At 43.1% G+C, this 13374-nt stretch overlaps 1 protein-coding gene across 2 annotated transcripts in view; it reads left to right on the forward strand.

Moving 5' to 3' along the window:
* TMEM178A (transmembrane protein 178A) overlaps nt 1-13374 on the forward strand; it is a 52285-nt gene that overhangs the window by 34788 nt on the left and 4123 nt on the right. Inside the window, exons 2-3 of one of the 2 annotated variants that reach the window (XM_086700439.1) lie at nt 3003-3116; nt 6219-6356. In XM_086700439.1, the coding sequence (XP_086556565.1) occupies nt 3003-3116; nt 6219-6356 (252 nt within the window). The remainder of the gene's footprint in view (nt 1-3002; nt 3117-6218; nt 6357-13374) is intronic. The other variant, XM_086700440.1, reaches the window with a different exon arrangement.

Raw genomic sequence — 13374 nt, forward strand, 5'->3', positions numbered from 1 at the left:
GGGCTCAAACCCACGGACCGTGAGATCACGACCTGAGCCAAAGTCGGACACTTAACTGACTGAGCCACCAAGGCACCCTGACAAATGTTCTTTATTTCTTCATGTAGATTCAGTTACTGTACTTTCCTTTCATCCAGAAGGACCCCCGTTAGTATTTCTTGTTGGACAGGTCTGCTAGTGACATACTCTCTCAGTTTTTGTTTTGCTGGAAATGTCTTAATTTTTCCTTCATTTCTGAAAGATGACTTTGTTGCATATAGAATTCTTGATTAATTTTCTTTCTTTCATTGCTTTGAATATGTCATCTCACTCCCTTCTGGCTTCCATAATTTCTGATGAGAAATCATCTTCTACTCTTTTGAGGAACGCTTGTATGTGATAAGTTGCTTTTCTCTTGCTTCTTTCAAAACGTTCTCTTTAGCTTTTGGGAGTTTGATTATGATGTGTCTGGGTGTGGCTCCCTTTGAGTTTATCCTATTTGTGGTTCATCAAACTTAGATGTGAGGATGTATGTTTTTCATCACATTTGGGGAACTTTTGACAATTATTTCATCAAATATTCTTTTTGCCCCTTTTTCTCTTTCCTCCTTCTTGCGACTCCCATTATACTGACATTGATATAATTGATGGTGTCTCACAGATCTCTGAGGCTCTGTTTATTTTCTTCTCTTCTTTCCTCATTTTTTTCAGACTGGATAATCTCAATTGACTTCTCTTCAAGTTTGCTGATTAATTTTTCTGCCCCTCCAGTGGATTTTTCATTTTATTTATTGTGCTTTTCAAGTTCAGGATTTCCACTTGTTTTTTTTTTTTTTCTTTTTATCCTTCCTGTCACTTTACTGATATTCTCTGTAGGGTGAGACATCATTCTCATACTTGCCTTTAGTTCTTTGAACATGTTTTAAGCAGCTGATTTAACGTCTTTGTCAGGTAAGTCCAACATCTGGGTTTCCTCAGTGATACTTTCTACTGAATGGCTTTTTTCCTCATGCATGGACCATATGTTCTTGTTTCTTTGTATGTTGTATACTTTTTTACTGAAAACTGTGTATTTAAAAAAATATTATGTAGCAACTCTAGAAAATAGATTCTTCTTCCTCCTCAGGGTTTGTTATTATTTGGTGGTGTTGTTGTTGGTTTCTTTAGTGTCTTTCCTTAACTGATTCTATAAAGTCTCTATTCTTTGTCATATGTGGCCCCTGAAGTCTCTGCTTGACCAGCTGTGTGTGAAGCTAATGGACAGAAATGTCCTTAGCTGCCTGGAACTAATAAGTCCCAGTGTTTGCTGATGGGCTCTGTGTGGATGTCGTTCATGTCTTCAGCTCTGCCTTAGCCTTCACTCCCTGCTTTACAGAGCCTCAAGGTCAGCCAGAGGATGAATACTGCTTGGAATGACAGTTTTGAAAAATACAAATGCAAGCTATTAATACATTTGCAGCATGTTATCTGCTACTATTCTCGTCCTAGATTGTTTGTTCTTTTTAAGCACAGGCGTTTTCTGACTTCTATGTAAACATCTAACTTATGTGCCTTAGACCACAGAACCACTGCCACGGGCCCATGTTGAAAAAACAAGGAGAAAAATAGAGCTTCGAACTTTGAGGGAATTGGTGGTTTCATGATGAAAAAAAAAAAAAAAAGAAAAATCTTCCCCAAAGCAGAGGTAGTCTTGGGGCAGTGTTTCTCAAAGTGAGATTCAAGGACTGCCTGCCTCAGAATTACTTGGGATGTTTGTTAAAGTTCAGGTTCCTGGCTCCATCCCAAATCCTTTGATTTAGAATATCTTGGGTGGGGTCCATCCAGGAATGTACATTTTTTTTTTTTATAACTTAAAGAAAAAAAATTTTTTAACGCTTATTTATTTTTGAGAGGCAGAGAGAGACAGAGCACGAGCAAGGGAGGGGCAGAGAGAGAGGGAGACAGAATCCGAAGCAGGCTCCGGGCTCTGAGCTGTCAGCACAGAGCTGGATGTGGGGCTCAAACTCACCAAACCATGAGATCATGACCTGATCCGAAACAGAGTCAGACGCTTAACCGACTGAGACACCTATGTGCCCCCCCCAAAGTTTTATTTCTATAAGTAATTAAATTCCAGAAATTAGACATTTATTTGCATCTATGAGGATTTTTTTTTTTTTTTTTTAGTAGCTGCAGGGTTATCATAGGATTCAGGCTGAATCATGGGACTCAGAAGATTTTAGGGGAAAAATAAGCCCGTATTTATTTATGCAATAAAAGCATGGGTTGGGAGAGAGGGTAGGAGAAGATACGATAAGTCAATGGGTATACTTGCTCATTTCAAAATATTGTGCCTAGGGCTGGGCATGCAGCCAGAAAAGGTAGGGAAAGTTTTTTCTTTCTCCTCTCTAATTTTCGTTTCCCTCTCTACTTTTAATACTACTCTTTCTCTTGGGACCCAGAATTTAGGTCAGTAAAATTTATATTAAGGAAATGCATCAGCTGCCCTGGGGTTAAATAGGCTCTTGAGGCTTATCTGGTGACTGAATCACCACCTAAGCCACCGCATAGAGGGTTGTCTTCATGGAATAATGTCTTCTGGTTTCCAAATAACACACTTCCTAATGAACTTTTTGATGCAGCCCGTTTCAGAGTTTGAGATTGGATCAAGTTCAGACACATGTAATTTATCTGGGTTAACTTAAAATTTTAAGCTGATTTCCCCCAACCACATGTATACTTTTAGGCCATTTTTCCTTGAGGAGTTTTGCGTTTGGTTAACACAAACTCAGCGTTGAAAAACAATTTGGGGAGTTTAGATCTTTATCAAATTTATGACATTCACAAGTGACACGTGATTTAAAAAATTATTTCACATTTTAGATTTTTACTGCTCTGACTTGCCTGTATCACTGAGAGTCATCAGGTGATTCCTATCCCTCCCCCCATTCAACCCAGTTCAGGACACATTATTGGGCTGTAGATCTCCAGAATTCTATTACAAATACACGGACTAGTAAATCGCATTTCTTATTTCCTTCAAGGTATTGCACAGCGATGCACAGCCATCAAGTACCACTTTTCTCAGCCAATCCGCTTACGAAACATTCCTTTCAATTTAACCAAGACAATTCAGCAAGATGAATGGCACCTGCTTCGTGAGTATTTCGGGGAACGGGTCAGAGAGGAAATGGTGTCTTGCCGCACAAAAAGTATTCCCACCAGCCCTCTCAGGTTTGGACGGAAGGACGTTGTGCTGATTCTATGTGGGCCCAATCCGACTTGGTCAGCGACTCAGGGAGTCATTTCGACTCAGGGAGTCATTTCGCTAGGCTGCAGTCACAACTTGTTTACAGGTGGAACGTGTGAAAATCAAGCCTGAGGCTTTTTGAGACAGGGCAGTGTGTGTGTGTGTGTGTGTGTGTGTGTGTGTGTGTGTGTGTGTGTGTGTTTCTGCCCTGGGGGCATCTGTACCGAAAAGGCCTCCTGCATCTTTTCTTTACCAAGTCATCGTGCATGAAGATCTGCTCTGCCACTTAGGTTAGTAAACCAAGGAGATTATACCTTAGGTACTCTCGGTTTTGTTTCGTTTGTAGAATATTCATTTTAGCTACCACGTCTATCTCAGACCTTGGTATTTCTGCCAAAATATCTTTATGAGTGCATGTTGTAATTTTCTCACAGGAGGTCTGTTATCAGAGGACATCTCAATGATGGGAACTACTCTTTTTCACTGTCAGGAAAATGTGAAAATCTAGAAAGGACCATGCCATGTGATACTAAAGAGGGCAGATATCTACCTGAAAATTGCTGACTCATGCTGCCTGGTGATAGATGACTCAGGGAAGCAAAAAAAAAAAAAAAAAAGAGAGAGAAAAAAACTAGACCCTAATCGGAGGCCGACACTGTCATTTGCCAATGACATAAGCAGCGAGGACGTTGGTGATCCAGTTGGGTGGCCAAGGCCACTGCAGAAAACCAAGCAGAACCTCATTTTGTGAGGAAATCTCTGCAGATGAAAGGCTCTGTTTTGAACTCCACACCCGACCATGGAAGCTCTTATGACACGGCTCCAGCAGCAATCTCAATGTTACACATACTCTGATTGGCAGATTTAGGACTTGGAAAGTCATTGGCTGAAATGTGGTTTTTTCCTTAGTGCTATGACTCCCTGAGAACTCTCTCTTGTTGGCTGATCTTAACAAGCATTTCTCAGCAGGTCTGAGAGTTTTATCTAAGTGTTCTCACATCTGAATTCTTTATGAGCATGTTTGGAGTTCTTTGCCTTAATCAACAAGTCTAGAAAGCCACACAGTCACTGATTTTTCTGTCTGGTGAGAAAAGATAGACATAGGAACCTGAGAAAGAGTGTCACCTCTGTACTCAAGGAGTCTGTGCCCTGCTGTTGCCCAGCAAGACGGTATTTGAGTGTTCCCTTCATCCTCTTGGAGGTTCTCCCAGAAAGAGACTTTCGGTATCTGCATGCATAGCCCTTTCTGAGAAAGTTATATTTGGTGATTTGTACTATGTTTATCAGATAAGCTTAACATGTCTGGTACTGATGCAAATCCTATGTGGATTATATCTGAACCTTGTACCTTTTAGTGGTCATAGACAAGAGAATTACTACTGAAACCACAGGGAATTTAGGGAGTTGAGATACTAATGACTGAACTCTTCTGACATTTCCCCTGTTCAGATGTGGATGTCTCCAAATGACTTATACCCTTAACATTAAACTCAGCCCCTTTAAATTATCACTGTCCCTGGCCCTTGGTCTGAGGTGTCTACACTTCCTCATCTAGGCAGAGATGCTCTGCTTTCATTTAATGCTCTGAGCTGAAAATGGGAAATCCCTTTGAAAGTAAATATATGATATCACTCATATGTGGAATTTAAGAAACAGAACAGATGAACATAGGGGAAGGGAAGGAAAAATAAGATGAAAAGAGAGGAGACAAACCATAGGAGACTCTTAAATACAGAGAACAAACTGAGGGTGCTGGGGGGAGGTGTGGGGGGTATGGGATAAATGGGGGATGGACATTAAGGAGGGCACTTGTTGGGATGAGCAATGGGTGTTATATGTAAGGGATGAATCACTAAATTCTCCTCCTGAAATCATTATTAAGCTATATGTTAACTAACTTGTATTTAAATAAAATTAAAAAATAAAAATATATACATATATAAAATTAAATTAAATTAAAATAAATTAAAAAAAAAAAAAAAAGGAATGGTCCAAGGGTGCCCAGAGCTATTGACTGGCCTCAGGGGCACTGGATCTCTGCTCGAGATCTATTGTTTTAAGAAGGGTCACAGGTATTCAGCTAACAATTTTAAAAATGTACATTTGTTCAAACAAAAGGTAAGGAGATAGAAGAAGTGAAATAGCAAAGGGTGGGCAATCAGAGCACTGCTTGAGGGTAGCAATCAGAGTGACAATACGTCAGGTGCCTGCAGTCCGTCCATCTCTTGGTTTTGCCTAGGAGGTGGTGGAGGGGCTGGGTTTTTGGCTCCGGGATCCCGATTGCGTCTTTGTGACAGACCATACCTGCTGGTTGTGTCTACGGCAGACCCTTGGCCATGAGAAAGGTCTCTCCTCAGCCTGTGGAAATGGGTACTTGGGCTGTGGGGCCTGTGTTTAAGGGGAGAGGGAGTTTACGAGCAGATATGCCATATGTGCACTTTGGGCCCCATTTCAGTCACCACGATTGCCTCCACTTTCTCAAATCCTTTTTGAAAATAGGCGGGAGTAGATGTAAACGAGAAATAAAACAATCGGCCATCAAGGTGCTCAGGTAAAACCATATTTCACTGTAACACACTTTGTGGGCTCTTTCTCCAAAGCCGGATTAAGTAGAGCCACTACAGTGGTGGTAAGCTACATTTCCATCACTCTGTTAAGGGAAGTAAAGATATTTCTCTTACCTACCTCACTCTCAGTACATTAAGGAACTTGCTATCTATTACCCAGGTTTACCCTGGCATTGTCCTCTGGCCTACTCTCCGTGGGGTACAGACTTCTCCGTGGACTCAGAGAAGGTAGACTCTGCCCCCTGGATTTGCTGGACCCTGTCTGTCCTCTTCTGGAATACCTGGGGAGAGACTTCCCTAAACCACCTCAGCCCCACAGACCCTAAGACTGCCTGTGTCACTTACTAGTTTTGACAATGTATATTCAAAGCTCTTCGTTCTCTGGTTTTCAATGACTTTGCTGCTTCTGCTTTTCATTCGGAATGTTTGTGTTTCGAGAGTAGACTTGAGAAGAATCACTGCCGGCTTCCTGGGCATGGCTGTAGCCGTCCTGCTCTGTGGCTGCATCGTGGCCACGGTCAGTTTCTTCTGGGAGGAAAGCTTGACCCAACACGTGGCCGGACTCCTTTTCCTCATGACAGGTACGCCCAACACCTCAGCAAAAGTGGAGGCTGCCTGCCTGTGGCCAGCCTCGCTCTGTTAATTTTGCTTTCACTTGTGCAAAGAGCAACCAGAGGTCGTTTGGCTTTTGTGGGTAATACACAATTTAAAGAAAACAGCAGTGTTAATAGTACAGGCCTGGTTTCTCCACTGTGGGCCCCGAGAAGGTTGGACAGAAATGTCTTGGGCTTGATCTCCGTATGAGCCAGCCCTGTATTTTCTGTCTCTGCTTCATACCATGTCCCTAGCCCTGGCCTGGACTCCTGGCAAGCCCTGGTCATCATTTATCAGGAGCCCTCAAGGAGAGAAAGAGTGATCAGCACAACCCGCCCCCAAGGCTGAAAGTTAACTCAAAGTACTTCTCTTAGTGATGGTGTCTTTGGTGTCATCTTTCTTTCTTTCTTTCTTTCTTTCTTTCTTTCTTTCTTTCTTCTTTCTTTCTTTCTTTCTTTCTTTCTTTCTTTCTTTCTTTCTAGAAAACAAAGACAGCATGAGTGAGGGAGGGGCAGAGAGAGAAAGAGAGAGAGAGAGAGAGAGAGAGAATGAGAATCCCAAGCAGGCTCCACACTGTCAGCACAGAGCCGGACACGGGGCTTAAACCCACGAACCGTGAGATCATGACCTGAGCCAAAACCAAGAGTCAGATGTGTAACCAACCGGCTGAGCCGCCCAGGCACCGTGGTGTCATTTTTACACACAAATTACTCCACAGATGTTTTTTGAGGACTTACTACTCTAGGTACCAGAGACACCATGAATAAGGCAAACAGAATCCTTCTCCATTTCTGTCGCAGGGAGACAGAGACCATAACTTGTGATAATGATAAATACTGTGAGGAAAACAAAGAAGGTGGAATAGGGGTCTCAGGGAACACCTGGCTGAGGTGATTTCCCAGCTAAATCATGGAAAGCAGCCGGCAGAGGGTGGGCATGTGCTGCAGGGCGAGCCGCGTCCTGAGGCAGGGGTGGCTTGGTGTATCTTGAGCCATGGAAAGAAGACCAGTGTGGTTGGAGGGCAGGGAGAAAAAGGATAGTGTCTCTTGAGGTGGGAGATGCAGGCAGTGGCTGGATTTCAATCCAAGGGTAATGGAAGCCACCAGGTTTTAAGCAGAAGAGGGATCTTCAAGCAGGGTATTGGAAAGGGGGTAGTGTGTGGAGACAGGCCTGTGGTCTCTTTGATTAGCAGGTGAAGGGTGCTTTTGTCTAAAAAGGAGTCAGGAGCTGAGTTGACAGCTAAGGCGGCTACAGGGAAGAAACCTTTTTTTTCCCTTCTCCTCTTTCACAAGGTAATTAATGTATTAGTGATTAGTAAATGCCAAATTAACAGTTTCACAAGTATACTCAGTATCGGAGCCAATATGACTCTGCATATGTCGCCATTTTGAACAAGCCTATTGCCTATTTCTCTGGAGTTCAGTTTTTCAAACAACCACACCTGGGTTTGCTAGCGCTTCTTCCTTAATAGCCGCTCCCCCACCGGTTAACTGGAGGCAGTGATGCCTGACACCATTGGCTGGCACCATTTCCTGTCTGTCCTTCTTTCAGGGTTGACACGTAGGTGGCGCTTTGCTTTCTGGTGTGGTCGGACAATCGGCAGCCTAAGTAACCCAAGTCACAGGCAGGGGCCCTTCCTTCAGCCCCTTTCTCTCTCTGTGAGCAAGATGGGTCATCGTCGTCGTCGTAAGCACCCTGACAGAACCGTCTGAGGTCACACGGCCCCTGAGTAGTCAGAGCAGAAAACCAAGTTGAGCTTTCCATATTTTGGTGAATGCTCTTAGATTGTAGCACAGGGAGGCTAAAATTCTAAGTCCTGAGGTTTTGGAGGAAGATTTGAACCCTCCAGACTAGCCATTGGGTACCTCATTTAAAATCCAAATTGCAGAACGGATGAGTCAGGGTAGCAAAAAGCAGAGAGGCCTGTCTGCCCAGAGGATCCCTTTAAGCCTCTGCTGGGGCATAATGGTCGTTAAAAATCTCATCCATGTTCTTCCCTCCCATTATTGGTTGAGCCCCCATTTTCCTGACTCTCGTCCGTGTGTACATCAAACAACTGCAGATTCGCCTCCCCTCCCAACCCTGGAAAGACTCACCTTATATCCCCTTGTCAGGAAAATGAGAGAAGCTATAGACAAGAAAACCTTAGTGGTGGTTTTAAAGCACACTTTAATATGGGTAATGCATAAATAATTTAGGATGCTCTTAGATATAAAACAATCGTTAGCAGTAAAATAAATCACTGGGCCATAAAAGCCAGGGCTAGTGAGAGTTCCTAGGAAGGTCGCAGGCCGGACTGGTTTTAAATAAAGGGGGGTGGTTGTTGAGCACTGGGTAGGCAGGGAGAAAGGCTAGCAGCCAAGCGTCCTGCCCCCGCTCCACATTTCCATGCTCAGCCCTTATTTCTGATCCTCATGTGGACTAGAACTCCGAGCCAGATTGACTCAGGCATCCTCAGGATTTATCATCAAAAGCCCATGTGCAATTGTTAAACAAAAACGAAACAAACAAAACAATAGCCACAATCACAAAAACCCCACAACAGCCAAAAAAAAAAACATACCCCAGGCTTAGAAACTTGAAGTCTGATGACCAGTCCTGAAGGACTAACAGACACAACATAACATCGTCCAGTTTTCTTGGCTTTTGGTTGGCCAAACAAATGTTTGGTTGGCCCAACATTTGGGAATAAGAAGAAAATCCTCTTGTAGATCCCACCACCTGAAAAAGGAGGTTGTTGAAATATTTTTCTTATTCTGGACCAAATCTTGCCCATGAGTTTGCCTCATTTAAAAAAAAAAAAGATGTTCGTAACCATGATCACAGTAAAGTATTTAGTCTTCTGGGCTTCCATTTAACATCCTCCATTTGGGTTCTGTGTCTCCCTGTCTCTCTCTGCCCCTTCCCCACTTGCACTCTGTCTCTCTCAAAATAAATGAACGTTAAAAAAAATTTTAAAAAGAAAGGGGAGATCCTGGGTGGCTCAGTTGGTTAAGAGTCTGACTTCGGCTTGGGACATGATCTCAAGGCTCGTGAGTTCGAGCCCCGTGTCGGGCTCTCTACTGACAGCTCAGAGCCTGGAGCCTGCTTCCCCTTCCCTGCTTGTGCTCTGGCTCTCTGTCTCTGTCTCTCTCTCTCTCTCTCAAAATAAATAAACATTATAAAAAATTAGGAAAAAAAAATAACATCCTGCCATAAGCTTTCCCCACATTGTTCTGCTGTTTTTTTGCTCTGTTGTTTTCAATGGTATTCCATAGTTACATGCTCGTCCGAGGGGTGGATATGCTGTGTTGTGTTCATCTGTTCCCTTCCTTGTAGGGTTTAGAGAGGTTTGTTTGATTTTTGCTATTTCAAATCGTGCCTTTATATTCCCTTTGTAAATGCCGGGGTAGCGACATTAATCCACTGCACGAGATAAATTAGCTGGAGGATGTTCATATGTAGTAGCAGTGGAAGAGAGCAACTAAGGGTTAAAAGAATTGATTTTAATTAAGCAGAAGTGTCTTCAGCAGCGCTTGTCAGCATCTCTCCCACAGATTTCTGATGCTAAACTTAGCCCCTTCTAATGCGCTGGCATCTTCGTTCTCCGCCTGAACTTATTAGCCAAACCTTCAATGGAGAGCATCAGGGATGTGACAGTTTGAGATGTTAAAATGGAAACTTTGAAACAGTCTTCCTCCTTCTGCCTTATTGCATACAGACAGCTCTTGATTACCCACATGTGGACCAGCAGTGCTGCTGACTGTTCACAATGGGAGCCGCGTTCTGGGCCCCTTCCCCCCTTTGGGGCCTCTCCAGGGGCCTTCCAGCAGGACCCGGGGAAGGCCTCACATCCCCCAGAGCCCCCCAGATACAGCCTTTCGACTTCATGGCGTCTGAGCTCTCCCTCCCTCTCTCTCTCTCTTTCTCTCTCTCTCTCTCTCTCTCTCTCACACACACACACACACACACACACACACACACACACGATCGAAGAGGCCCGAGCAGAGGACTGAGGGATTAAGACGTCCTCAGGTTTATCTTCTGCTCTCGGGGTGCTGTGAAAGCCTATTTCCATCAACATTCAATGATGCATCGCCGTGGTGATATAATCATGATACTTATAATTTCAGTTATTTATACACAAATCTTTAAAAGGGTTAACTTATTCAAAGCAAACATTTTAAAATGTAACGTTTATGTTGCTGTTGCTTTTGTTTTATTATCTTTTAAAATCTTGGGAATCTCAAAAATTGGGTAAAGCTTGGGCCTTTCTCGATGGGGGCCTCACTGCCCACTGGGTCATTCCCCGTCACAGGCAGCGCTGTCCAGTGAGTGTTGTGACAGCCGACAAAAAGTGACAGAGCCCAGGCTGCCCAGCAAAGCTCAGGGACAGTCAACACCCATGTTGGGTTATCCCTTCCTTTGCTTTGATGCATTAAAGGTGGAAAAAAAAAGACTTCGCTGTAGTAGATAAATGAAATTATCTAGGTTATCCATTGATTATGACCTAAAACCACAGGTCCTTAGGACCTCAGTTGAAACATTTGGGGCCAGATGTGTTTTGGAATTCAGGATTTTTAAGTTTCATTTTAGAAAAGTAAATATGGTGAATATACCTTATATTATCTAACACCCTCAGCAGGGTCTGAAATCAAACACATTAACATTTCTGCAGCAAAACATATGAATATTCACATGAAGCAGGATCAATAAGGACTATAAATAGACTCATGTCACATCAGGTCAGGGTTTGCATTAAACAAGATTGCTGCAAACTTTCAGGAAAAGAGTGGATGTTTTGGATTTAATAATTGCAGATTGTGGACCTTCTATTTTATTTTATTTTTTTTAAGTTTTGTCTGTTTCTGTTAGTCTTGCCTATTCATTTAGGAAAGACAATTGAGGAATGGCTTTTTGGGCAATCTGCGTGAAAAATCGCAGGAGGCATTTTTGCGGGAAGAGCAAAGAGACCAGAATGATGAGCAGGCTGTCTTTTGAAGGAGTGAAAAAAAAAAATCAATGTTTATGCCTTGGGGTGTTGCGGTTGTGTTATTTATCAAGCAGGCTAACCAGGGTGAGGCGGCCTCACTCCTTTCGGACTGTTAAGCACATCAAAGGAGGATGGTCAGAAGAGTGGGCCCAGTTACCCTAATTACAGCTTGCCAGCTGGCCACAGGCACCTTGAAGATTTCAGGGAAGGAAATTAGGTTGATGATCTGGGACGGCTGCATAAATTTACTTCCGTCCTGATCCGCAAAAGATCCCTTCCAACCCTATAATTCTGTGATATCCTGGTATCTTCTAATTAAGAATATTGGTAGAAAACTTTTTAATATTTTATAAGAAAAGGAGTTGCATACAGGGCTTTTCAGAACCAGTAATTATTCACTGTTTTTGCAGTCAAATGCTCTACCCCTGAGCTATACCCCCAATTATTCACTGTTTTGAAGATGCTACCAGCAATAACCATGACCGACGCTGGGACTCAAGAACCTCTCTCCCCAGGCACCACCAGCTGGGCTGAAGACTGTCAGTGGTAGCTGAGGGGGACTTCTGGCTGGTCAGGGAGTGAGCGAAAGGGAAGGAACGCCTCGGAGAAGAATGGAGGAGAGACGACGTCTCTCTCCATGGATCATCAGGAAGGACCATTAGGTTTTGAACTTTCTGAGTGCAGGCGTGGTACCTTATTTATATTTTCATACCCCTGCCCCATACCTTGCATTAATTAGATTGCTAATGATAAAAATGCAGCATTAACAGCAATAACTGGCTCTAGGGGGTAAGTCCTACACGGGGTAATTTGGGATGAATTGGTCCTTAGATTGGTAGAACTCAGTGTGTTGTAGAAGTCAGTTTCATTCATCAGGTTTTGTTGACTCCATGTGCTCAGCTCTATTAGACTCTATGTGGAACTTACCAAAAGTCTAGGAGGTCTCTACTACCTTGCCCTGAGATGCATGCTGGAAAGCGAAGTGGGTTCCTGATCATGGTGACGTCAAACCCATCATGGCTGTGACCAACAAGGACTCGTTAAACCACCTCTAATATAATCAGAACTGGATTGGGACATAGTAGATGCTTGATAACTAATCACTGAATAACTGATCAAGTAACATTTAAAATAGTAAACTCTTGCTAAGACCTATGAAAGGAACAGAAATATACTTCACGCATTGACTACACCCACAGACGATGTTACGGACTGGGTTGTATCCCTCCCCAAATTCGGATGTTTGAAGTTCTAACCCCCCTTACTTCACAGTGTGACTGCATTTGGAGATGGGGTCTTTAAAGAGGTGATTAAGGTAAAATAAGGTCATGAAGGTGGGCCTTAATCCTATAATATGATCAACACTCTTTCTTGGTGTCTTTAGTGTTGGAGTTTTTTTTCCTTTTTAAAATATCTTCAGTGGGTTAGGCCTCTTTTATAAAGTCTTTTTGGGCAAGGTGGAAACAATGTTTTGTCTCCTGTCAGTACATTTCCTGGAAATAATCACAAACAGGCCTTCCCATCCCACAAAAAGCAGCTGTGGCAGCGACCTATGTTCAAGCTCTCTGAACGATGTGAGAGTCTGAAAAAGAGGAACTCTCGCATATGCTGTTTTGTTCATCTTTGCTTTCCTCTTTCTCAGAACAATTTCAAAAGCATCTTGGAAGAATTAAAAATGTCACCGAAGGGCAGCTTGTGAGAGCACTGGTGGGAAGGGAGAAGGGCAGACGGGGGAATTTTTGTGGGTTCGCAGTAACCCTCCCGCCAACTTTAAGCAAAGTGAGTAAAGGCAGCAGAAAATAAGGCAGGTTTTCATCCAGATCTGACAAGTGCCCTCTTCCAAAAAGAACTTGAGAGACATAGATATTTCACCATAAAATAAATACAAGTAATACAAATACGACAAAGGGACAATTGGGTTTGCAAGGCAAGATGGGTCCGAGGGTGAGATCAGTAACAAAAAGCATGACATGAAGTATCCAACTTTTGCTCATGGTGGGCCACTGATTAGCTTTAGGGAGTTTCAGGAACTT

The sequence above is a fragment of the Puma concolor genome, chromosome A3, assembly GCF_028749965.1.
Source record: "Puma concolor isolate L17-30 chromosome A3, mPumCon1.1.hap2, whole genome shotgun sequence".
Classification (NCBI taxonomy): Eukaryota; Metazoa; Chordata; class Mammalia; order Carnivora; family Felidae; genus Puma; species Puma concolor.